This window comes from Mesoplodon bidens (assembly GCF_964165515.1).
Source record: "Mesoplodon bidens genome assembly, chromosome: 10".
NCBI classification, from domain to species: Eukaryota; Metazoa; Chordata; class Mammalia; order Artiodactyla; family Ziphiidae; genus Mesoplodon; species Mesoplodon bidens.
The window spans coordinates 78,435,552-78,460,720 of record NC_138172.1 but is presented as its reverse complement, the minus strand read 5'-3'; the positions used below and the strand labels follow the sequence as shown (position 1 = coordinate 78,460,720).

The 25,169-nt window shown below is 39.9% G+C and overlaps 1 protein-coding gene across 3 annotated transcripts in view; it reads left to right on the top strand.

Moving 5' to 3' along the window:
* PTCHD4 (patched domain containing 4) overlaps positions 1 to 25,169 on the top strand; it is a gene marked incomplete at both ends in the record, with an annotated part of 153,711 nt that overhangs the window by 40,237 nt on the left and 88,305 nt on the right. For all 3 annotated transcript variants that reach the window (XM_081246237.1, XM_081246238.1, XM_081246236.1), the window contains one exon: positions 9,697 to 10,177. In XM_081246237.1, the coding sequence (XP_081102363.1) occupies positions 9,697 to 10,177 (481 nt within the window). The remainder of the gene's footprint in view (positions 1 to 9,696; positions 10,178 to 25,169) is intronic.

Below are 25,169 nucleotides of genomic sequence, written 5' to 3'. Positions count from 1 at the left end.
AAGCAGAGGAAAAGGAGGGGAAAAGGTCAGAGAGGAGGGGAGAAAGAGTGAAAAAAAGAAAGAGAGCAGGAGAAAGAGAGAGACAGGAGGGGGGGTAGAAAGGAGATGGATCGATCGAGAAAGAGGAGGGAGGATGTTCATAGAAGCCAATGAGATATTAAGATCTGATTCATCTTCAGTAGAGAAACAAGGGTGTCACCTTCGTTTTATCAAAGTATTAAGACACAGGTAACCTCACCCACAACTGCAAATAAAAGCTATGCCATTGATTTCTTCTTTTATAGTATGTCAATTTCTCTACATTTCTTGAGATACGTGCCCCAAATTAGTTTCCTTTAGCTGGAAAAAGGTCCCACCTTCATTTCCTAGCTTCACTGAAATTGGAAGTCTAGTTGGAGTGATAAAACAAATAACAATAGAAAAAGACAACACATATTAATTATCGGAAGAGGTCCCTTTGAATGAAAATTTGATACAATCTTGGAAAGCAAAGAAAAATAGAAATTAGAAAAATGGAGTTCATAAATGGCAACACTGTTTTCAAACTGTCTAAATTAATGGCCTATCTCCTGGAAGTTTTAATCAATCTCATAATCCAGACCTCTGTGATTACAATTATCTGGATAATTTAAGAAAGAAAGAAATCAGCTTTTGCCTATCGTTATGTTTTATGCATCGCAAATCCTCAAAAATTATTTTTCATTTGATTGGTCAAATAATTTGGCCTTTGTTTTCAGATTAAAGAAAAACCACATGGGAAGGAAAGGTATAAAGACAAAAATTAAAAAGAACCTCATGAGGACCTTTTCGGAACTCAAGTTCAGAGCAAGGAAAATGACATTGAGCTACAAAGGTCTCCATGATCTTTTTTTTCTGAAAAGAAAACACCATTTAGCCAAGGGCAAGGTCAGATCAGCTGGAGAGTTGAGTGTGTGTTAGTGTTTTACCCTACCCTTAGAAGCTGGGAATCTGCTGTTATTCTAAGTCGAATACTATGATTCATTCTGTCTCGATGGGCAAAACCACGGTCCTTCATGAGGAAGGATGAACCCCTGAAACTCAAGTTTACTTGGAAGCCACAATGCAGACTGCTTAGAACTTGAGCCTGGGACTAAGGGAGTCTTGATTCTTGGCCTTCCCTCCCCTCCCAACTGCCTGTTTGAGTGAAATTTGATTCAAAGTCTTACCTAATTTATTCCTCTCACTCCTATCTAGCCTTTATTCAGTTCTCTTAACACACTTATTTTTATCATTTTTGTTGATGAGTCAATAGGCTTTTTAAAAAGGTAATGTAAAATAGCCTGATTAACCAAAGAGGCAGACATGACCTATAATTTTATACTGAATAAGAGCCAATGTTAAAATGTTGATAATTTCCTTTGACTATTTATATGTGCATAATTAGTTTTACATGGTTGAGTTCATGCTATATGTATATAATTTTGCAGCCCTCAGCAGTTACGATTATTCAGCAGTGTCTCCTGAGTTCTAATGCTCTATGCAGCTTTATTTTCTTGTCATCTAAAAGGCTTTTGTTTCTGTACAAAGTTATAAACTCTTCCAAGGAAGAGACCTTATCTTCCATTTATTTGTCCTTACCTTGCTTTCTACACATAGACTAACAATTTGCCTTCCTAGGCACTCAGCAACAAAGACCCAATGCAGCCAAAAATAAATAAAATAAAATCTTAAAAAAAATAGCTTAGCTGCCAAATCCTGGTTAAAAAAAAAAAAAAAGGAACAGTGTGTATTCTATAAAATCTGAAAATTCGTTTTTTGGATGCTCATTCAATCAGTTAGGTAAGTCTTGGATTAGATAATGCTGTGAGGAAGGAAAAAAAAAAAGGTCCCATGGCCCTTCTCTAGTGTCCATCTCCATCCCCAAGGCACACCTAAAGTTTATTTTTCACATTGCAGTCAAAGAGAGCTTTTGAACAAACAAATCTCCATACTCATTACCTGTACCCATGTCTGCATCACCCTTTCTTGCCCCCACTGTATATTCCAGTCATTATCAAAGTCCCAGGAGCACAGTATGCTTACTCTTCTTTCTCGGCCTTTGCCCATGCTGTTCCCTGTGCCTGGAAGACCATCCCTCCCCATGTCCACCAACCAAATCCCCCATCCTCACTTGGATAATTGTTACTCATGTTTCAGGTCTCACTTTAGATGCTACCTTCTTTGGGAAGTCTTCTTAGTCCCTGCTAGGTTAGTGATTCCGTCTCAGTGCTACCTTAACATCTCGGGTTAACCAGTGTCATTTATATATATATATATATAAATTCCTGCCTGCTTACTTATCTTCCACCACCTCCCACTGCACCCTAGAGCCTTAGGCTCTTTGAGGATAACAACTATAGCTGTTCACTACTCTGTCCTCAGTAGCTGGCTGTCACAGAACATGTGTTCGCTGAATATTTCTAGAATGAATGAATGACTCTGCTCTTCTTGTCTATTTCCACCTGTGTGTCACGTCCTTGGGTACCCCACAGATTCACCACACTCCTGTCTGCCGTACCCATACCTTTGATCTTCCCTAACTTTCGCCTTCTTGAGGATGTTTTGAGCTCTACACAGGTTTGCCTCTAGTTCGTTAGTCTGATCGACTGTTCCACTCAGAGATGCTAATGGCTCAGGTGTCACATTCCTTATAAAGCATGTGGTCGTAAACTAGTCTTTTCGGGAGTTTCTTAGCCCAAAGCAAAAGCTATAATGGCAGACTTTCAATCCCTCTCCTGAAGGAAGCTTTCTGTATTCCTCATATGCTCCTGTGTGAGTGATGGCCGCTTCCTTTGTGTAGACCAGCATCAAACTTAAATCTTTAATATGGAATACTTGCCCTGAGTGGTCATTGTGCTCACTTTGTGAAAGACTCATGTAAAATAGTAATATTGCTTTTAATGGAAATTTTTGGGATAGGGTCACTGATACAAGTTACAAAGAAATAAAAAGGTCATTGTTCTATGCTTCACATTTAATGTAGATTTCAACTCTACTTCCACACATTACTTATAAATTTGTGTGAAGATTTTGTATAAGTTGAGGAGAAATTAAATGCATTTATCCTATTATGTGGTAAGTAAACCAATACAGTGGAAAAGATGAATCCTCCGTGATTCATTCTTCAGATTTCATGAAATAGAGATCTGAAGAAAAAATGAATTTTACTATCTAAGAAATAAATGAATTCATCTGGGCTACTGATAAATGATTTACATGTAGGTAAAACGGAGTAAAGTCTTGATCTTTTCCATTTGAGAAAAATTCTCTCTGGAAATTACTCAAAGAGGAGAAAAAGCTGCTGGGTCCAGATTTAAAAGGAGATAAAAAGCTTCTTGTTTCTATGGAAATGAACATGGGTCACCTTGCATTTCTCTTTTCTTCTTATTTATTTTTTTTCCTCAGGGCAGATTTCTCTAGTCTACTTTGTAGTGTCTAATGACTTTACCATGGACGGATCATTAAATACAGAGCTAATGAAACTTTTAGAGATAATATAAGCCGAACCTTTTATTTTGGAGATGAAGCAGTTGGCAGTCAGAGAAGTCAAGCATTTTGTCCTCTGTCACCCTGCTGTAGAGCAGCAGACCTGGAACCTAAAACCAGTCTGGACCCTGGACCCTGTGTGCTTTCCATCACATTTACAGACAGTTGCTGGGAAATGTGGGAATAATAACTAGATGGCTAAGTAAATAAACAGTATCATTCCAAAATTAATTTATGACACATTAATAATATCCAACATTTTCTGACCGCTATTCTAAGTGTTTTATATGTATTAACACACTTGATCCTCACAATGCCTTATGATTCTTATTTTAACCAATAATAAAGCTGATGTGCCGAGAGCTAAGGAGACTCCCACAGCTGGTCAGTGTTGACACTGGGCTCTAAACATGACAGTAGCCTCTTGAGTCTGTGTACAAAATTGCTACCTTGTACTTCCTTTCATTTCGAGTATATTCACAGATTATTCAAACATATGTGCAGTTGTGTTAAGAACAAGAGCATTGGAGTTATAAACAAGAATCAGGTAATTGGCTATACCAGTTAGCTGTGTAACCTTCTATTACTTCCTCTCGCAAGGCCCCTGTGTCCTGGATGGTGACTTGAGGTTATTTCAGAATAGCACTTCCTCAGAGAGTGGCCGGGAAAGTTACCCAGGGTAATGCAAATAAAGTTCTTCCGTTTTGGAACTGAGTCTGCCACACGTGTTAAAAATTAATATGCTAGAGTGCTTAATTAAACTCGTAGTCTCATTGGCTAGAGCCCTTATTTCATTGCAGCAACACAGAAACCTTACTTTTTTTAACCTTCCTCTTTGAAAAAAATAAAAAATACACCCCTGCACTATTCTAGCTTAGCAATGTGACATAAGAAATTTAATTTTTTCTTTATTAGGGCATTTTAATGCTTTAAAGTGTTCATTTTGAAAATGCTTTTAATTCCTTTTTTTAAAACTATATACCTTATAGGAACTTGCTTTCTCATTATTTGCTTGTTTCTACTAAACATGAAGCTCTAGACAGGAAATTCAAGATAGCTGATGATTTTATTTAATCCTACTTTGTGTGTACAGTCGATATTGAGAATAAAACAAAGAGATATGTTAGAAAATAAATACAAGAAAAAAATCTTATTTAAACGAACAAGCAAACAAACAACAAGAACAAATTGTGCCATTCCTTTAGAAATGTCACTATCTACCATACATAGCAGTCTTTCTTTTCAGCAGTAAAAGACAACTGACCATCTGAAGATTTCTAATATCCTTGCAGTGTTGACCTCATTGAAAATTGATGAGATCAAAAGTACAATTATTCTGGACAGGAGCTGTGCTGCCAGATTATCTTGCACAGAAAGTCTCTGAATGTCAACCTAGCACATATATTGAGCAGATATGACACTTTCTCTCCTATAACTTCAAAGCATCATTGAGTAATTTTTTTCTCTGCACAATAATTTATGACATTCATGTCTCTTTCCTCTCGTGTCTCTTGGAGAATTTATTCTTTGATCTTAATCTCTAAGAGTTTAATTTCCTTTTCCACTGTGAAGGTGTGGATTGGGTGGGAGTCATTGTAAAAGTTACCAAGTAGTAACCATAAACAAAATAAGACCTAAAGAATGCAAGATTTTTTTTTCTGGCATCCCTGCTCCTGGAGAGTTGATGTGATAAGGTGCTTCATGGCGGTGAGAGAGCATCATGACCTGTAATTCTGTTGATTCACTTGGAACAATTTACCTACCAGCGACGGCCCCGGGCTGACATTTGTTTTGTGCTGCATTAAGAACCTGAAATACTGCAGGGAGTTCCTAACTGACCTCCTTCGTTTAGAGTCATCCTGACTCCCTAAATCATTTTCCACAGTGCAATGAGAGAGCACTCCGAAAAGTAAATCATGTCATTCTCCTGCTTAGAACTCACCAGTGGTTTCCTATTGCAGGACAATAAGTCCAACTCTTTTAATAAAGCTTCCATGGCCTTTACAGCAGAGGCCCTGCTTCTTTCTGTAGCCTCCAATCCCATCACTTCCTTCAGCTCCTTGAACATCATGTGCTGTTCTTTGCCTCCAGGCCATGATACATGCAAATCCTTTTTCCAGGTACCCCCTAAGTCCCCCTGTCTATTCACTAGCTTATGGCACATGCTTGCTTGTGCAATAAAAGCGGAAGAGGACTTGTACTTCCTATTATTTGAAAAAGGAAATATTTAGAAGTTATTTATTCACGTAAGTGCAGTTCTGTCTGTCTTTACTCATTTCTGTCATCAAAAAGATTTGTGAGGGATTGTTAGCAGCAGAACAAAGATTTGTGCATCCCTCAGGCCTCATTTGGAGATTATGGTGGATCAGAGGGTGCTGATAATGTGTCTGGACAAAAGTCAAAATTTTAAAGAAGGCAAAATATAGATTTTTTTAAATGGCTGGTCTACATTGGGTTTAGCTAGCTGCTCACCCCTCGCCACCATTTTGAAATTGTCTAATTTGCCTTTCTTACAAAAATGACTTCATAAAAGATAGGCTTTTGTCTCATTATGTGTAAATGAATGTAACAAATCGAATGCATTTCTCTGTCTTAATCTGCCCTACTCCACGCACCAGGATAAAATAAACAAGGTCTTTGGACATTCGAAGAAAGCTCTGTTGAATGAACATCTTGTCAAACCATTGCCCCAGTCAGCCTACTCAATATAGTCTTGGGAAATACACTTTTATACATTATTTGTTAGAGATTATTCTACTGTTTTGTGGTGGAAGAGTTCATTAGTTCCCAGCTCATAGGTGCTTCTATGTAGGAGAAACAAGGAATGAATATAACATATACTGTAATTATCCTCTGAGCAGAACTTCCCTGGATTTGTAAGGAGTCAGGTGGGATTAATGGAGAGAATACTGAATCATGTGACCTGGCATCATGCACATATAGTGTGCATTTCTCAGTAATTAGATAAGAAACCCTTGGCTGGTTCACTTCCCCTTGTAGGTTTCAGGTTTTCTCATCTATAAAATGAGTGATATAAGTATATGAGTAAAAACGTTTACATAATATTGAAGACATTTTTCAGCTCTATCATTCTGTGAATTGAACTGGCATCATTAACATAAGATGAATTTAAGTCTCTAATTCATATCCTTGGGTCCACTTCTGCTCTTCCTCAATATATTCACATTGAAGCCAGAGCCTGCTTGGACAGTTCTAAATGAGAGCACATCATTTCTGCACCTAAAACCTTTTACTGGCTTCTATTTGCACTAGGAGTAAAATAAGAACTCCTTGCCAGGCCTGCCAGGCCCTGCATGGCCTATTGCTGGCCAAGCCCTCAGGCCTTGTCTCCTCCCACTTTTTTCCTGAACTCTGCTGCAGCTGTCTGGCCTTTCTTCCTGCTCCTTGAGCCCACCACGTTAATTTTCACCTCAAGGCCTTTGCACTATTTCCCCTCTGCCTGGTGCTTTCCTCTGTTCCTCTATGGCCAAGTCTACGTGCTCACAGAGGGCTTAGCTCTGGAAGACACTTTGAACACACCATATAACCTAGACACCTCCTTCCCAGCACTTAGTCCTATTTTATCTTCTCCCTGCTATTTCTGTCTGAAATAATCTTAATCACTTAATTGCTGCTTTCCTGTCTCCTCTATTAGAATGTGTGCTTATTGAGAGCTGGCAGCTTCCCTATCTTGGTCGCTGGTAATTTCCCTGTGCCTAGAAGAAAGCCTGGTATATAATAAACACTCCATAATATTTGACTCAGTGAATTCACCCTGAGGTGTATTTAACTCATCACAGGTTATTTTTTAGAGACTACTTCCCTAAGTATGGGAAAAGTAAGAGGTGGTATAAGTGTCTGAGAACAGTAGGAAGCCAGATGAAGAGAGGTATATGTAGAGATTAGAGGATGGTAGAGAAAAAAACAATGTAGAGATTAGAGGATGGTAGAGAAAAAAACAAACTTTATCCTTTTTTTCAGTCTCTTCTGTCTAGTGTAATCTTAATCCAAAATATGTCAACATCACAGATAGGATTTCAAAGAAGTGGGAACAAGGGTGGAGCTAAAACTTACACCAAGCTTAAACAAAAATAAACAAGCCCAACTGAGGAGCAATTTGACCTGTACTGAAAGAGTGAAAATCATACATGACAATTTCTCAGTGATAGGGCAGAATTTCAAACCTCCTTATGCAAAGCTGCCCTACCTTTCCACCTGCAGCTCACTGGGGGACCCCAGAGAATTTAATCAAGACAGAGCCTTGGGAAACTACAGTCAGAATTTCAGTTTGATTTTTTTTTTTTTTTTTTTTTTTTTTGCGGTATGTGGGCCTCTCACTGTTGTGGCCTCTCCCGTTGCGGAGCACAGGCTCCAGACACGCAGGCTCAACGGCCATGGCCCACGGGCCCGGGCATGCGGGATCCTCCCAGACCGGGGCACGAACCTGTGTCCCCTGCATCGGCAGGCGGACTCCCAACCACTGTGCCACCAGGGAAGCCCTCAGTTTGATTTTTTATAAGGAAAAAAGATAGCAACATTACAAAGATGCCATGGGGAGTGGGAGAAACCCCAAGCAAATTTGAGGGAAAAAAACCCTCAAATTAAATTCTTATTGAGAAATATATCGTTCATTTAGAGTTAGTCAGGTTGAGTTAAATAGAAAGCCTTCTTATTTAACATGTAGGGGGAAAATGGGTATATAGAGTGACTATAAAATTTCTTTCTTGCAATTCTTGATGATCTCTACTAACGATATTTGTACACTCTGTAAATTTCTCAAGCTTTTTTGAGTTTCAACACATTCTTAAGTACTAGGGCAGCTTTGATGCAATTACAAACAAGTACCCCAGATATAGGTGTCTGGTCTAAGTCCACAGTACTTGTTACACGTGTCTCTTGAGTACACAGCGCCTCACGGTTCTGTGAATGCAACTGTGGTTACCACACAGTGGGGTTTGTTGCCCTTCTGTACTACCTTTCTGTTTCCTGTTCTGACTCTACACTTTCATATCCTCACGAGATAAATGTCTTGCCTGATGTAGCAAACACATAAGCTGTTCATGGCATACATTTACCTTTGTGCCTGTGTCTCTTCTGGGACCTGATGCACCTTTTCAGAACCAGACTCCATCCTGCAACCTGCCACTGGGTTCGATATTCCATCTGACACAAATTGCCATTGGAGTACATGACAGATGTGGCAAAACATATATCCAAATTGATTCAAATTTGGCGATGGCTGTCAGGGATTTCTTTCTGAGTGTTAAGGCACACTAGTTGAGAATTACTGCTCTGAATCTGTTTAAGCCACTCAGTGTCAACCTTTCGTCTCCCTTAAAGAAGAGTGATTGCCCCTCTTATAAACCCTACTCTTATGATCTTGTCTACTCTGCTTCATGTGAAATCCTGCAATTGAGATGACTTTTGACAACCCCACCTGAAATCTTAGTCTCATTTGGGGGTTTGTCCACTGTGCTTTCTGGTCAACCTACAACTGGAGCAGGTATTTAAAGGGAATGTTGTAGTGAGTGAACAGGTGCTCACATTATATTTAGAAAACATTTCAATACTATTAAATTATTTGGAAAAAACCCCAGTATTTTCTTCTACTTGTTCTGCAATACACAGCTGTACCCCCAGAGTACAAAGAACAATGGATGTTTCATGTTTGTGTGTGTGTGTGTGTGTTAGTGTAGGTGTGTGTGTGTTAGTGTAGTTGTGTGTGTGTTAGTGTAGGTATGTGTGTGTGTAACCCTAGAAAGTTTAGCATGTATTTATTAAATACATTATTATTTTTATTTTTGAAAAGTTGTTAACTCATGCCATGCTTCACTTTTGGCTGAAACTGAATGATTAAACTTGATCCTGCATAAAAGATTTATAATAGATTGTTACAGAAGGAAATGGTGAGAATGAGGGTATGGATGAGATCGAAATAATATGTATGTACATTTTCCTATGCATGTGGCGAGTCTTGTATAACTTCACAACACTCTTTGCATCCTTTTTAATTCCGATCATTTTGCATGGTATCCCATGGAGCTCCAAAGGGTTGAGTATAAAATCCTAACATGCCACTCCACCCACATCAGTTCCACAGTCGCTGGAGTCTACCTCTGCCTTTTGTGCCCCTTCACTTAGAGTAAGACTCTGTTCTCTGGAATGCGCATCCCTCTGGTAACTTCGGCCTCCCCTTTTTCTGTTTTCAAGGATGGGAGGAACAGTTTTATTGGACACCAACTGGGCGGGGTAGTGGAAGTGCCAAACAGCAAGGACCAGCGGGTCAAGTCAGCCAGAGCCATTCAAATCACCTACTACCTCCAGACCTATGGCTCTGCCACCCAAGACCTCATAGGGGAGAAGTGGGAGAATGAGTTCTGTAAGCTTATGAGGAAGCTCCAGGAGGAGCACCAGGACCTCCAGCTATACTCCTTAGCATCCTTTAGCCTCTCGAGAGACTTTCATAAGACCAGCATCCTGGCCAGAAGCCAGGTCCTCGTGAGCCTTGTGCTGATCCTGACCACGGCCACCCTCTCCAGCTCCATGAAGGACTGCTTGCGCGGCAAGCCCTTCCTGGGCCTCCTGGGGGTGCTCACCGTGTGCATCTCCGTCATCACCGCAGCTGGGATCTTCTTCATCACCGACGGAAAGTACAACTCCACCCTGCTGGGAATCCCGTTCTTTGCCATGGGTAACTATCCATCCTTGTGGTAATCGGCTTCTTACCGGTTTGGGGCAAGGTAGTACGTTTCTTGAATTCTCAGGTGGAAATCTGTTTTAATTTTGCATTGGTATGTCTGTGTGATGTTGTGAAATTTTACCTGGGGTGGTGTCTGTGTTACCTGATTAGGCCTTTTTCAGTAAATTTTAGGCTGACCAAGGCACCTTATTTGTGCCAGGGACTTTAATGCTGTCCAGTGTTTTTAAAGTACAAACTATTGTAAACTTCTACTCAGCGTCTTCAAAAATTATAGGTTAAAGATCATGGGGTACGAAGTTAAGGAGGTCCAAAACCTGTTTCACACAGATTTTTGCAGTTCATATTAGTGTTGCTTCCTCAAACTGATGGTGATGAAGAGTGGATATCACGGGATGAAAATTCTGAGAGCCACCGATAGGTTCTAATTTCAAAGACCTTCTTCATTAGACTTTGTTTATGAATTCATTTCAAGGCTTTTTTCAGAGAATATACTCCATTTCCTCACCTCTATTTAAAAATTTTTGGCAGCCACTTAAAGATGTGGCCTCTAACTTTTTTGGTGTCTGTTGAAAACAATTCATGAATATCTTCAGTCAAGATTATCCTTACTTGTACATTTTTCCCAGACATACATAAACGGTCTAGAAAATGGTATGTAAGTGTGTGTGTGTGAGTGTGTCCATGCACGCGTGTGCACATGTGTGTGTTTCTTGCAAAAGAGAAGATCAAGTCTGGGAAGAAAAGTGAGTGATGGTTCATGAACAAGATTGATGGAACTTACCAGAATAGAGATGATGACGGTGATTATTTGTGGTGCCACTGAAGAGTTCTGTCAGATGTGGTACAATTCCATACATGCAGCAAAGGGTAAACTGTGAAAATGGCCTCTAGATGGTGAACTGACACGCACAGGAGAGTCTTCAGCTGTAAAATAATTGCTTTTCCCTCCCCAGGTTAATATCAGCCCTAAATTATAGCTTTATTATTAAGTAAAAAAGATGTAGGCATGCGGTTAAAGTGTTCCAGGTGATCTGGGCCCTTTTCATTTTGAACTAAACAAACATTTTCGAGAACAACGTTGCAAAGTGGATTTATCTGGAAACCCATCTTCACTGTGGCCCTGTTAGCTCATCTCGGTAAGTCTCAGTTTCCTCTTGTATAAAATGAGGATAAATGAAAAGCCAGTTACAATTTGACCTCTCTGGTACAGCAATATTTCTACTTAAAACTAAATAATAATAACAATGATAATAATAATAATAAAGCAGCTATGCTTATTATCACTTAAAAAATAAATGAGGATAATGATTGGATAATAATAATGAGGATAAAAAATAAGTCAAAGAATTGTTTTCTGAACATAATAGAATATACCTAAAGGTAATATGACAGGGTAGACACTCAATAAGTATCATCGAGTTTTAGTCGTTAAGCTGGTGTGTTAAGTGCAGTGGATTCAGTGATGAATAAGAAACAGCCCTTGGCTTCAAGAAATTGAAAGTCTTTCTTGCATTCTGCATATCATGTTTAAATGTATGTTCATCTTGTTAACAAAGTTTTTCTATTTCCTAAAGAAATATATGAAATTTTTTTTCCACCAGTGACAAGGATAGGTCTAGATTTGAACCACTTATACTTGTTATGTTTTGTGGGCTCAGTCTTTTGACTTAATAATATAAGATTCATATGAATCATGCAGCATGATTCACAAGTGAAACATGGATCATTCAAGATGGACAAATTAGGCACCTTAGAGCCAAGAGGGCTTTTTCTAAAACTGGTGGCAATCTAATTAGGTAGTGGAAAGATTTATCAGGAAAATTCTATAATGTATAGAATTATATTTCATACAAATAGGGAGAAAAATTGTCTCCAGTGCTGCTGAATTGTATTCTAGGCTCAGATACAAAATCAGTGGTATTTTCATTCCTTAAAGAAATAATAAGAACACTGAAAGCCACAGTGAGGTAAAGTCCAAACCCTAAAACACACACTTTTCACATTTTCTCCTCTCTCAGTCATCTCTATAATCACAAATCAGCCCTGGACAGGGTCGGTGCAGACTTCAGAAGCCTGGCAAATTGTTACTTTTCAGTATTCCTGCAATTCAAGTTCTTAAAATATTCTTAGAAGAACTTTCCTGCTATGTTCTGAAAACATAACAACAGTAGACCTATAAATATATACTTATTTAAGATATTTGCTCCATCAAGGGGGAGTTGGTTTTGTTGTGTTTTGTTTTGTTTGTAAAATGATCATAACGGTAAAGATACCAAGATGGAGAACTAGTGAAATAAAAGGGATATGCCACAGAGCTAGGGTATCTGGGTTTCCATCCCAGCTTTTCCACTAACTTTGTATGTTTTGTTGGGAAAGTTAGGTATAGTCCCTTTGTCCCAGTTCTTCATCTATTTTTTTAAAATGTATTTATTTGTTTTTATTTTTGGCTGTGTTGAGTCTTCGTCGCTTGTGCACGGGCTTTCTCTAGTTGCGGCGAGCGGGAGCTACTCTTCGTTGTGGTGTGCGGGCTTCTCATTGTCATGGCTTCTCTTGTTGCAGAGCACGGGCTCTAGGCACGTGGGCTTCAGTAGTTGCAGTACACAGACTCAGTAGTTGTGGCTCTAGGGCTCAGGCTCAGTAGTTGTGGCACACAGGCTTAGTTGCTCTGCAGCATGTGGGATCTTCCCCGGCCAGGGATCGAACCCATGTCCCCTGCATTGGCAGGCGGATTCTTAACCACTGCACCACCAGGGAAACCCCAGTTTTTCATCTATTAAATGAAGGATTTGGACTCTTCAGTCTTAAATTTTGAAGTTCCTACATTATTTGTTTCATTCTTCAACTGAAGTTAGAATTTGATCATTCTTTTGTAAAAACCTTGAAGGTTTGTATTATCTTCAAACTTCTAACCTCCATTCTCCTTTACTGACTCCGTGTGTGTGTGTGTGTGTGTGTGTGTGTGTGTGAGAGAGAGAGAGAGAGAGAGATTGAGAGACTGAGAGCTGAGTTTGGCAGATACATACCTTCTGGTGGTACACACAGCATTGTTTAAAAGTAGTCCTTTGATGAATTAGTTTACATTGTGTCAAAACTGCATAATCCAGTGTTAGTTAGGTATAAGGAAAAGAAACCCAACTCTTTTTATAAACCTCTATTTCTATTCCTATCTTCGTACAAAGATTTCTTTAAGGTAGTGAATATTCACTTCACTATGCTCCAAGATTCAAGCCATTCATCCTCATTAGAACTTATTCCTGAAGCTGGGTATGTTGCTTAGGTGTTCTGCTCTTCAACCATTCTATTTTTGACCAACTATCTTTCTTTAATACTGCATCTGCTTGTTCTTTTTTCTGACCATTCATCCAGTTAATACCCCCAATGTCGTTTCAGAGGCATGTATTCTGTACTTCCATAGCCTTCATTTTTAAAGCCTGTACCAATTTTTATATTTTGGCTGGTGTCCCTATAAGTAAATGTATGTTTGTTGAATTGTATGTTCAATATTTAGGCTTAGAAAAGAAGATAATTATAAGCATGTGTATTCTCTCTAGAAAAGATTTCAGAGAGAGAAATCCAGACTTATAATAATTTCTTTAAAAATGCTTAAAATGACCCCTTTTAGCTCCAGCTTAATGTCCTTTCTCTATACAAGCATAAACCAACGAGAATGCCACTATTTTAATTTATAACTCATTGTCAGCCTTTCTTTCACCTCATTTGCTTTATGTGGATGTGTTTCCTCTTTCTGGAAGGAGAAATGTGGGCTAATATCACACACTGATGCCAAGCTGGATCCTGCTGTATCTTGCTGATCTTCTGTGGATAGTTGCCAGGGACATTAGGAGTCTTGGTTCACTATTATTTTTGCTGTCCATCCTGAGTTTGTTTTATATGCCAGGAGTCTTACTTTAGTCAGCTTGATGCCACTGGACATGTGCAGATCACTTGTTTTTTTCAGGTGAACCCAGGGTTTCCAGATAGGAGACCTTCTCATTCATCATCCAAAAACTGAGCCCCATATTCATTTACTTATTAGTTTATTCAAATATTTATTGAGCACCTACCATGTTCTGGAGTAAAAAGTATTGAACAGAACTGATCAAGTTGTTGCCCACGTGGATCTTACATTCTAAGCCTGCTAAGGGAAAGTGTCGGACAATAAACAAATAAATACAAACTGTGTTATATTATTGATAAGTGATATAAAGTATAATCGTAAAACAGGATAAGAGATAAAGAGCATAGGTGGTCAGAGAAAAGCCTTTCTAAACAAGTGAATTTGAAACAGAGCTAAATAAACTGAAGAAGGAGCCATGCACTAACTGAGAAAAGAGTCTTTGACAAAGAGAACTATCCATGCAAAAGCCTTGAGATGGACCTTACTTGGTGAAGTTAAGGAAGAGCAAGAAAGGGAGTGTGGCTGGAGCAGAGTGGGCACCTGTCTGAGTATTATGCAAGGTAGCATAGAGCCAGGTCACATAGGGCACAGAGAACTTAATACTTAAGATGGTGAGCTATCTGAAGCATTTTGAGATGAGAGTGTGATCTGACTTACGTTTTATGGAAATGAGTCTCAATGGAGCAAGAATGGTTATAGGTTATAATTCATACATAGGTGAGAGGTTATTGCAAAATCTTCATGGGTTATAATGGTGGCTTGAAATAGCATGGGAGCAGTGGCAGAAGTAAAAAGGGATTAGACTCAGGATACATACTGGAAAATAGAATTCACAGGATTTGCTGAAGGAGTGGATATGATATGTAAGAGAAAGAGGAGTCACAGATGACCCTGAGCTTTGAGGACTGAATAACGTATCGAAAGCAGTTGCCATTTACTGTCATAGGGAGGTGGTGGGAGGAATAAGTTGTGGGGGAAATACAAGAGTTTTGTTTTCCCTGTGCTCAGTTAGGTGCCTATTAAGTATCCAAGTGGGAAAATGTGGAATTGGTGATATAAGACAGTATACAGATCAGGTTCAGAAGTAAAATCTATTAAGTTGGAGCTGAAAATACAAATTTTGGATTCATCATGACATATCTAATAATGAAAGCCATGGAATCTGATAAGATCAACTGGAAAGATAAATATTGATGGAAAATAGAAGTTGTCTAAAATCTGAGCCCAGGAGTATTCCAACGCTTACGATTGGGCAGATGAAAATGATTCAGAAAATGACACTAAGAAGGATTAGGCTATCAAGTGAGATAGCAGAACCAGGAGAGAATAGTGTCCCAGCAGCCAAGTCAAGAAGGTGTTTCATGAAGGAGCAAGAGATCAATTGTTCAATAGCTGCTAAGAAATTGTGTCCGGTGAGAACTGAGAATTGGTTGTTTGATTTAGGAATTTGAAGGTCATGAATGACTTTGGCAAGAGCTGCTTTAGAGGAGAGCTGAGGTAATTTAAAGAGGTTCAGTAGAGCTTGGAGCATAGGAAGTGAAGACAGTGAGTAAAGCTAATTCTTCCAAGGAATTTTTGCACTAAAGGGAAATAATGATTTATGCAGTTGGGGATGATGTGCAGTAGAGAAAGCTTCATAGTAAAGCAGAGAGAAGAGATTGCAGAAGCAATGTCATTGAGCAGGAGAGAGAGATAGCATGGGATTCAGAGCACAGCTAGAATCATTGGCTTTATATAAGAGCCTAGACGGCTCTCACCTACAGTTAAGAAAAGGGAAGGCAGAAAATATGGACAGATCCAGATAGATTGGTACACATGGGGCTGGAACCACGTGGAAATTCTCTTCTATGGCTTCAACTTTGTCAGTAAAATAGGAAGCAAGTCATCAGCTGAGAATAAATTTGGGGAAGGAGGTGTTAATTTGAGGAAAGTGAAGGGATTCTTAAAGAGTCACTTCAGAAAATTGGAGAATAAAGAAGAAAATTCAGGTGAATAACTAGGAAGCACAAGGGTCTCCTTGACGTTTACATGCATGAATTAAAAAAAAGAAATCAGTTAGCGTGGTTGCTGAGTTGGTCCCCCCTCCAGCCATATACAGCTGCTTGGGGGAGGAGTTGAGTAGGCATTGAGATGAATTTAATTGGAAAGAAATTCCCAGAAAAAAAAAAATGAGGGTTTATAATGTATGCAAAAGAGTGACTGTAATGACAGATCATGAACGTTGTAATAGTTAGGATCAGCTAGACCATGTTGCAGTAACAAATAATGCCTTAAATCCATTTAGTTTAAGAGAACAAAGATTAACTTCTTGTTCATATCACAGTTTGGTGTGGGTCGGGAAGCTCTCTTTGGAAACTCTTTTCCAACAGAGATTCAGGGATTTAGGATGCCTCTGTCTTACAACATGTTGCCTCCTCAGAGTTTGTGCTCCCCGGCATGTACACAAATGAGGGAGTAATTAGAGAAATCACACTACTTATAACTACCTTGTACCCAAAGTGATTCAGTTACTTCTCATCGCATGCTCTTGGCCAGAACGAGACATGTGGCCATAAGCTACCTGTGAGGGAGGATAGAAAATATAGGAGAGCAAATGGATCATTTTATGAGCATCAACTGTCTCTTCCACATAAACTAAGCCAAACAATGAAGGTAACAAGGGTTTGTTTTGCCTCATCGGTGTGGTAAAACACTGATAAGGTCCAAATATTATATTCTTTGTGGGGTCAGAGAATTGTCTTAGGTTGGAGTCTGTTCTGGTTCTCTGTTTCTGTGTAATAAACACCACAAAACTGGGTAGTGTAAAACAACAACCATTAGATTATGCTTGTGGATTCTGTGGGTCGGTATTTTGGAAATGGCACAGTAAGGTGAGTTCCTCCCACCTCTAGAATTTCTAGAGCCTCAGCTGGGGGTGACTTGAATATCTGAGGTCTGGCATAGTTGGGTCTAGAACAACCGTTTTCAACATGGCTTCTTCGCTCACATGGCTGGTACCAAGTCTGGGACTTCTGAAGGAGAATCTCAGCTGGGACTGTTGAACATAGCATCTAAATTTGGCCTCTCCAGCATGGTGTTCCTGGGGTAGTCAGACTTCTTGTATGGTGGTTCAGGGCTCCAAGAAAACGTTTTGCACAAGAGAAGGACAAAAGTTCAGGGCTGGCTTAGACATAGAAGTCCCATAGCATCACATCAGCCCTATTTTACCACCTGAGTACCAGTCACTAAGGCCAGCCCAGATCCCAGAGGAGGGCAATGGGACTCCACCTCTTAAGACAGTGGCAGAGAACTGAAAGAGTGGCAGAGTCACATTGCAGAAGAGCATGTAGAGTGGGAGCTACTGTTGTGGTCACCTTTGGGAAGTGCAATCACCACACAGTCGTAATGTGAGTGAGCTGCAAAGATAGAGGTGGATTCCAGAGATGCTTGCTATAAAGGTTTTGAGACGAGATTATTACTGATGACAATGGCTATGATTTGATCATTTGGGGATGGAAGACAAATGTTAGATTAAAGACATTAGATGTTCAAAGGACCCAGTTTAACAGACATAGATATTCCATGATCTCCAAGGCCCAACAAATCTGGCATCTGCTAACCTTCTGACCTCAGGTTCAACCTGTCTCTCCTGTATACCTGGAAGGCTCTTCCTCAGATGTTTCCTTACCTCCTGCAGGTCTTTATACAAATGTCACCTTCTCAGTGGGGACTTTCCTGGCCACTGTATCAAAAACCACAAGTGCTTCACCAGTACTCTCTTTCTCCCTCTCTGATTAGGTTTTCTCCTTAGAACTCATCATTATCTAATATACAGTATACTTTACTTTTTGACTTGTTTTCCCCGCCATAGAACATAAGCCCCCAAAGGATGTAAATTTTTATTTTTCCATTCACCGCTGTTTTCCAAATACTTCAAACAGTACTGGCCTCGGGTTGGCACTCAACAAATATATGTGGAATTAATGAATGAATGGTCTGTTAGAGTTTCTCAAATGGGTTATAGTCTATTAGAGAGTCATTTAATTTAGCGCATCATGATCCATGTTTATATTTCACTTATGGGGAAGAAAAGAGAGTAGAAACGGATAGGAAATATCAAAAGGTGTTGCACATAGTGAAGTGTTATTGCATCGTACTTTTGTTTCAGTTTAATATACATGTGTATAATAGACATGATGTAAGATATATTGCCTAATGCGGGCGACAATCAAAATATTTAGAAAACACACTGTCTAGAAACTTCTTTGGACTAATGTCTTAAGGAGACACGGTGATAGGTTAGGATTTGTTAATAGGGAGGCAACTGGGAGAACTCGTAAGAAGCATGGGTAGCTGCTCCTCTTGGTTCTGCTGGAGGCAGAATCTGGATTTACGAAGGGGAAGGTATTGCCAGGGCCATAAGGTATTACTTCTTGGGCACTTTTATTTTCCTTGACTTCGACCAGCACAGTGTTTGGCACATAATGAGCCCTCTAAGGTTTGATGGTTGGCTAAAATTTTTTTAATGATTATATTAAGGGTTTTGAAATGTTTCTCAATAAGTTAGTTTTGCCACAGGACCTGTTTTACTCGGGGTCATTAAACCTATCAAAAGCCTGCCCCAAATAACCGTATTGCTAGAAGCTCTCTTATTGGAGCTATTTTTTAGCCATGTCAGTTGCAGCCACCCTGCTCTTGGTGATAAATAATCATCTCCTTTGGGAAAATGTTGGTCAATGATGTGAAAATATCTCTCTGTTTAGAGGCTTGGAGTCAGAAGACCTGGAGTCCAGTCAAGTCCCTGTCCATTCAGGTGACTTCTCCTTGGGCCTCCCATGTTTTCTCTTTCATAAGATGAGGAAGTAGGACTGATTGGTCCTTAACATCTTTTCCACCTTTACTCCTTAATCAGTGAATCATTCATGTGACATTTAGGCTATATGTTATCTAGATTTTTGGCTCGTTGGGAGCTGGAACTGGGTCTACTTGTCATCTCTTCAAGTGTCTAGTCCAAAGTGCCCATAGCATGCATTTTACAAATGTTGACTTTTGCAAGAGAAGCCTTCACTTTTGGCTGTTTTTAATGTCCTTATTTTTTGTATGTTATTCTTCAGTTTTCATTTCTTTCTGTTGACCTCGGTTCTCTTTGTAGCTGTGCAATGGACCTCCTGGAACAGAAGTTTTTTAACAAGTTAAGATGCTGTCTCACTAACTGGTGTTTGTAGACCTTTTGAAGGAGGTGGGAAGGGAACAGATCTTGGCATAACAAGCAAGAAGCTGAATTTTATGCCAAGCATTTGAGGTAGCATTGAATAATATGTACTTTTATTGTGAAGCACTGTCCAACATTACTAATAATTATATCCTCACTCCTTAAGATTCTTATTTTCTTTGGAATCCACCTCCATCTGTTGCACTTTTTACTGCTACCGAGCTTCCTCCCATGGTAGCTGGAGTTTAGGAATGAGGAAGAATATTTATATAACAAACTTTTACTCAGGGTGAAAAGCATATGGGCCCATTTTGGTGATTGTGTTTATCTCAAGGGTAGATGAAGTGCTAGTTTAGACCTTTAAAATGGAAAGTTTGTCCTTTTAAGCCTTATGCCTTCTGATAGGTTATGCCCTTGCTTTTTTACCTCTTAAATCAGATAGTGAATTAGGCTCGAATATTTAAGCAGACAGGGAAAGGAGAGAGACATCAGTTTATCCGGTATATGGTAGAACTGTTCCTATGTCAGCTTCTACCACTTCTCCAGTGTGGACATCTAAGCCTTCCTCAAGTATGCATCTATCACAGGCAACCCTAACTATCCTCATTAATTGAAGTTGACTTGACGGTCATAGGAGAATGTTCAAGAAAAAAATATTCCTGATGCAGAAGAGCTGCAGTTGCCAACCAGATGAGGATTTTCTGCAGTGCTGCATCAAGGTAAAAACTGCAATTCAAACTCCTGAAACTTGAAGGGTGAAAATGAATTAAGGCTATGTCACTGCTTTTCTGAGGAAAAGCAAAGTCTCAGCCAGATAAAGATCATTTACAAACTAGAGACTTATTTCCAAGATTCAATTCATTTCCAAGCCAGTATTTTCATACCCAGTCATTGAAAAGGAGCAGAGAAAAATGAGAGTAATCCTGCATTGGTTTGAGGGTCCTAGAGGCCAGCCTTGGGCTTCCAAGAATTGAAGAATCCTTGTACACTGATTTTCACCTGCCTTCCTGGAACACGGTGCTTTGTGAATGTATCAAATATCTGTGTGTCATCATGACTGATTTTCTTTGTAATGAGAGAGCAATGCCTTCATCCAGACCAAGGCAAAACTCTGTTATGCAAGCCTTGGCTTATAGATATCACTCTATACCCTTAGAGAAGTTATAACCTGAGTTCGAATTTAATATAAAGAAGATGCTGCTACTTTTCCTACTGCTTCTCACACTGACTTGGCCTAAATGGAATAAGAATATGTCCTGGCCAGTGATATTTCCAGTGATTGTTTGAATTTTAAGTGGAACATCCTAAACTAAATATCATACTTAATATAAATCAGCAAAGTATTAGTTAAGAATATTTGCTAATAGTTTTGAGATAATAAAAAACATAGAGTATAACCATAATAGTCAATGATATAAACCAAATAATGAAGTAAAAGGAGATAATTTTATCAGAAAGGACTGGATATAAGAGTAGGTTAAACTACACTTTAGCAAAAAAAAAAAAAAGTGGTGGATTTGGGGAGAAACAGATTAGATGGCTCATTTCATGAATGAAAACCAATCAGAATCGCGCGCGCGCGCACACACACACACACACACACACACACACAAAGAGAAACCAGTGAAAGGCACCTAATTTGTAGATTTTGGGGTGAAACTGTGATGCATATAATAAGGACTCATAATAATTAACAGCAAGTTGCTAGATTCACTCTATAATTCAGTCACCTTCCTCTTCCTTTCCTCTGTCAAAGTCAAGGGTCAGGGCAACTTTATAATATAGTTTACTGTGTTGGTACAATGTTTTGCGAATAAGAAGTGCTCAATAATTATTTCTTGAATGAATGACTTGTAATTTCACTAGCTCACAGCAGACATGAAGGAGATTTTTTTAGAAATGGATAAAAATCTGTGTTTGAAATTGTACATGTTCTTTGAAACATTTTAGAACCATGGCTTTTAAACAAAGCCATTGAAAGTGTTTATGTAATGAGGAGATTTTGAATTTCCAAACATGAGAGTATAGTCTAAATGTTGTATCTTTTAATTATTATTTTTTTGTGTGGTACGCGGGCCTCTCACTGCCGTGGCCTCTCCCGTTGCGGAGCACAGGCTCCGGACGCGCAGGCTCAGCAGCCATGGCTCACGGGCCCAGCCGCTCCACGGCATGTGGGATCTTCCCGGACCGGGGCACGAACCCGTGTCCCCTGCATCGGTAGGCAGACTCCCAACCACTGCGCCACCAGGGAAGCCCAAAATGTTGTATCTTTTGTTTGGTGCATCATGTACCTTAAAAGTATCCCATTGCCATTTGATCATGCAAATGGCTTCCTATTTGCCCAGAGGAAAGTAGGGCAGCTGTTTCCATAAAATGAGGAAATATTTAGTTCATGAAAATAGTTCATGAGAACTATTCTCAAGCCTGGAGAGGAGCCAAGGTCAGAACCTGTATTACTTGATTTTTCCTCCCAGGTTCCTTGGCTCTGTTAGCAGTTCTCAAACTCGGCCCTGGGGAGTCCTCGGGATGTGCTGGGGGTGCAGTGGCCCTCAGAAAGAATTAAGGCCCCAGAAGTCCTGGCTACTCCTTCCTGCTTCCGAACAGAAGCTTTGTTCTGATATTTTTACGTGACAAGTCTCCATAGATATTTAGCTTGAGGAAAAATTCCTGTGAATTAAAAAAAAAAAAAGTGTTTGAAAACTGCCCGTCCTCTACCATCCTGTAGTGCCTCTTTCATAATAAAATGTAAGGTAGAAACTAAACTTGAGGTGAACTAAGTGTATCTTACAGTCTGGGTGGCTGTGCTTTGATCAACTGTTATATCCACAGACAGCCTGTAGTCTTTTTGTTGAAGTATTTCTAAAGGCAGGATGTCTACTTAAGACCTTAACTTTCTCTCTTGCAGACAAGTTAACCTATTTTTATGATAAAGAAAATCCAAAAGGATGGAGGCAGTGAGGTTGTATCTCTGTCATGAGAACTAAGTAAGACTGCCAAGAGGCTCCAAAGGGTAGAATTAATTGTAATTTTACTGTATTCTAGGGTTAGAATGGCTGTCTTACAGGTCAAAAAACTGTACTATAAAAACACAGTGACAAAACTGGATTCTCAGTGAAAGAATCCCGTTAACTAGGTTAACAAGGGTGATATGTTAGCCAGAATCTCTGTTCTGGTAACCTTTTCAAAGAGTGGTTTACACTAGCTAGGCTTCCCTTTCTCAAGGTATATAAAAAAGACTCGGAGGGCTATGTGATGAGCATAAATTAAAACACCATGAGGCAGCACGTGATCCCTGACACAGGCAGGCAGACCGGTGGGGCAGGGCGGGAAGTGCTGGTGGTGCCTGTGATGGGTGCCCCCTCCCGTCTCACAGAGACCACCAAGTCCTGTCAAGTCAAACTTTTTAGGACTTCCCTGGTGGCACTGTGGTTAAGAATCCACCTGCCAATGCAAGGGACACGGGTTCAAGCCCTGGTCCGGGAAGATCCCACATGCTGCGGAAGCAACTAAGCCTGTGCGCCACAACTACAGAGCCCATGTGATGCAACTACTGAGCCCGCACACCTAGAGCCCGGTGCTCTGCAACAAGAGAAGCCACTGTAATGAGAAGCCCACGCACCACAACGAAGAGCAGCCCGCACTCACCGCAACTAGAGAACACCTGCACACAGCAATGAAGACCCGATGCAGCCAAAAATAAATAAAATAAATAAATTTAAAACAAACAAAAAACCCCACAGTGATGTCTGATGGATTTCCTTGTTTCCCACAAAGAATGATGCCAAAATGCCCACCCGTGCCTCCCAGATTCAGTGTCATTCTCCCTCGGGAAGTTCTGTGTACCCAATACAGATGCTCACATTGCTAGGCCTCACCATTCATTCTATGTTGGCCACCACCATTGATAAGCTTTCTCTCTAAGATGACTCAATATCGCTATGTAGTAAACTAAGTAAAGAGTGTTTCTGTTGGGACTAGGAGACATTCTTTCTCCTTTGATTATTTATTGATGAGTTTAATCCTCAGAGAGGGACCATCTTTCTATGATTTCCAGGTGTTTGTGGTTCCTCCTTTCTCTTCCCCCTGTGATCTTTCTTTTGGGTTTATTATTTATTCCAGTCTGTTTATCCCTTTGCCCTTTCTGCTCATTCTTCTTAACCTTATGCTGAAAGATGAGAACCCTAAAGCAGTAGCAGGTTATGTGAGTTCCTGTGTTCCCCACCCTATCCAAACAAGGTTATCAACACACCATCTACTCACTCAGGTCAGCACTGCTGTGTGTCTATAGCAGTCTGGCCAAGGGAGACATGTCTGTCAAAGGAGGCCTGTGGGCCTCATCTCTATGCAGCCTCTAATTCCAATTTCCTTCACATTCTTTGCTCAGACCAAAACCAAACTGCTATATGGCCAAATATACAAGGCTGTTTCATGTCTCATGATATTCCTTTTCCTAGAGATTCCTTTCTATCTCTGTTTTGTTCTGATTTTCAAAGCTTAAATGCCTCTTGCTCTATGAAAATTTGTAATGACTTCTAAACCCAAGAACGACTGATTTTCCTTTCTGCTTATCCTTGTTTACATGCCTATATTTACTTCCATGTTAGGCTGCAGAGCTTTCATTAGAAAGGATCAACTTACTGTTTTTGTATCCTTAGCAGCTAGTAGTGGGCCTAGCACAATTAGGAAGTATTTTTAAATTATTTTTGGACTGACCATTCTGCCATATTAGCCCACTATGCATAATTGACCTTCACCTTGGGTTCCTTGAAAAGCACTTGTGCCTGTAACTCTCTGTTTGCACTCGCCATCATCACCAACAGATTTTCTTCTCTACCTTTCTCTTCCCTGATCTTTGCTCTGGAAGGCTGATGCCTATGGACGCATCACCCAGGCTCCCTTTTCCTCTGGCTTTGGGTTGGATTTGGCCACCAAGAGGCATCACCAGGAGATAGTTGGACAGAAGGAGAAAGAGGTCAAGGTCTTTCTTCCCTGCTCCCTGCCTCCCTGCATTGGCAGTATTTCTCTGGCAGTAACTCCAGTCTCTGACAGGCAGCCACTCCTCTGTATCTATAGCTCTTACTGGATGCTGATCATACTATTTCCTCCCTTTATTCTGTTAGACTTAAAAGTGGTAACAGCTTCCTGCTCTTGATAGTCTCTGGGTACCTCAACATCCCTTGTTGTTGTTGTTTTTCCCATTGGGTCTGCTCATATCTCTGTAAGTAGTCTTTCAATTAAGGTTTTTTTATTTATACCATTTGAAGGATTTCTATATGTCCTGCCAAGCCTTTCAGTCTCTTGCAAGATATACAGCATCCCAGTATCTTGTTGAATCTGACATTCTGCCCTCAGGTCCATCCGCCTACCTTAATTCTCTGCTTAACGCTAGCCAACCAACCTTCTCTATGGTTGAATCCTACTCTCTACCAACCCAACTCCTGGTCACCCATGGACCTAAGGAGCAGTCTGCCTTGCCTACCTGAATTTGATTACCAGTTGACATCTGGACATCTGCAGTTATGTTCTGCCTGCCATTTTGGACATCTTAAGTTCACAATGTCTCTTGGACAATGGGCAGTGTATCTCTTTTTAGAAGCCATTCTTGTGTCAGGACTTTGCTTTCTCCAGTAAGCTGAAGTCTTGAGGGCATGCAAGCTTCCTATGCGGACTTGTTTTTGTACTTTTCATGGCTATTACGATAGGCCGTTTTTGAGAAAGATCCTACAGAAAAAGTTTTAAACACACATGTTTTTACCATCACCCTTGGTAAAACTTAGGGCTGGCATTAATAGAGGCTATGCCTTCTACAAAGCAAGAATGAGAAGTTATCTCATTGGAAAATTCCATATCACCATAATCATTTTTAGGTCATGGTGGCTATTTTCTTCCTTGTA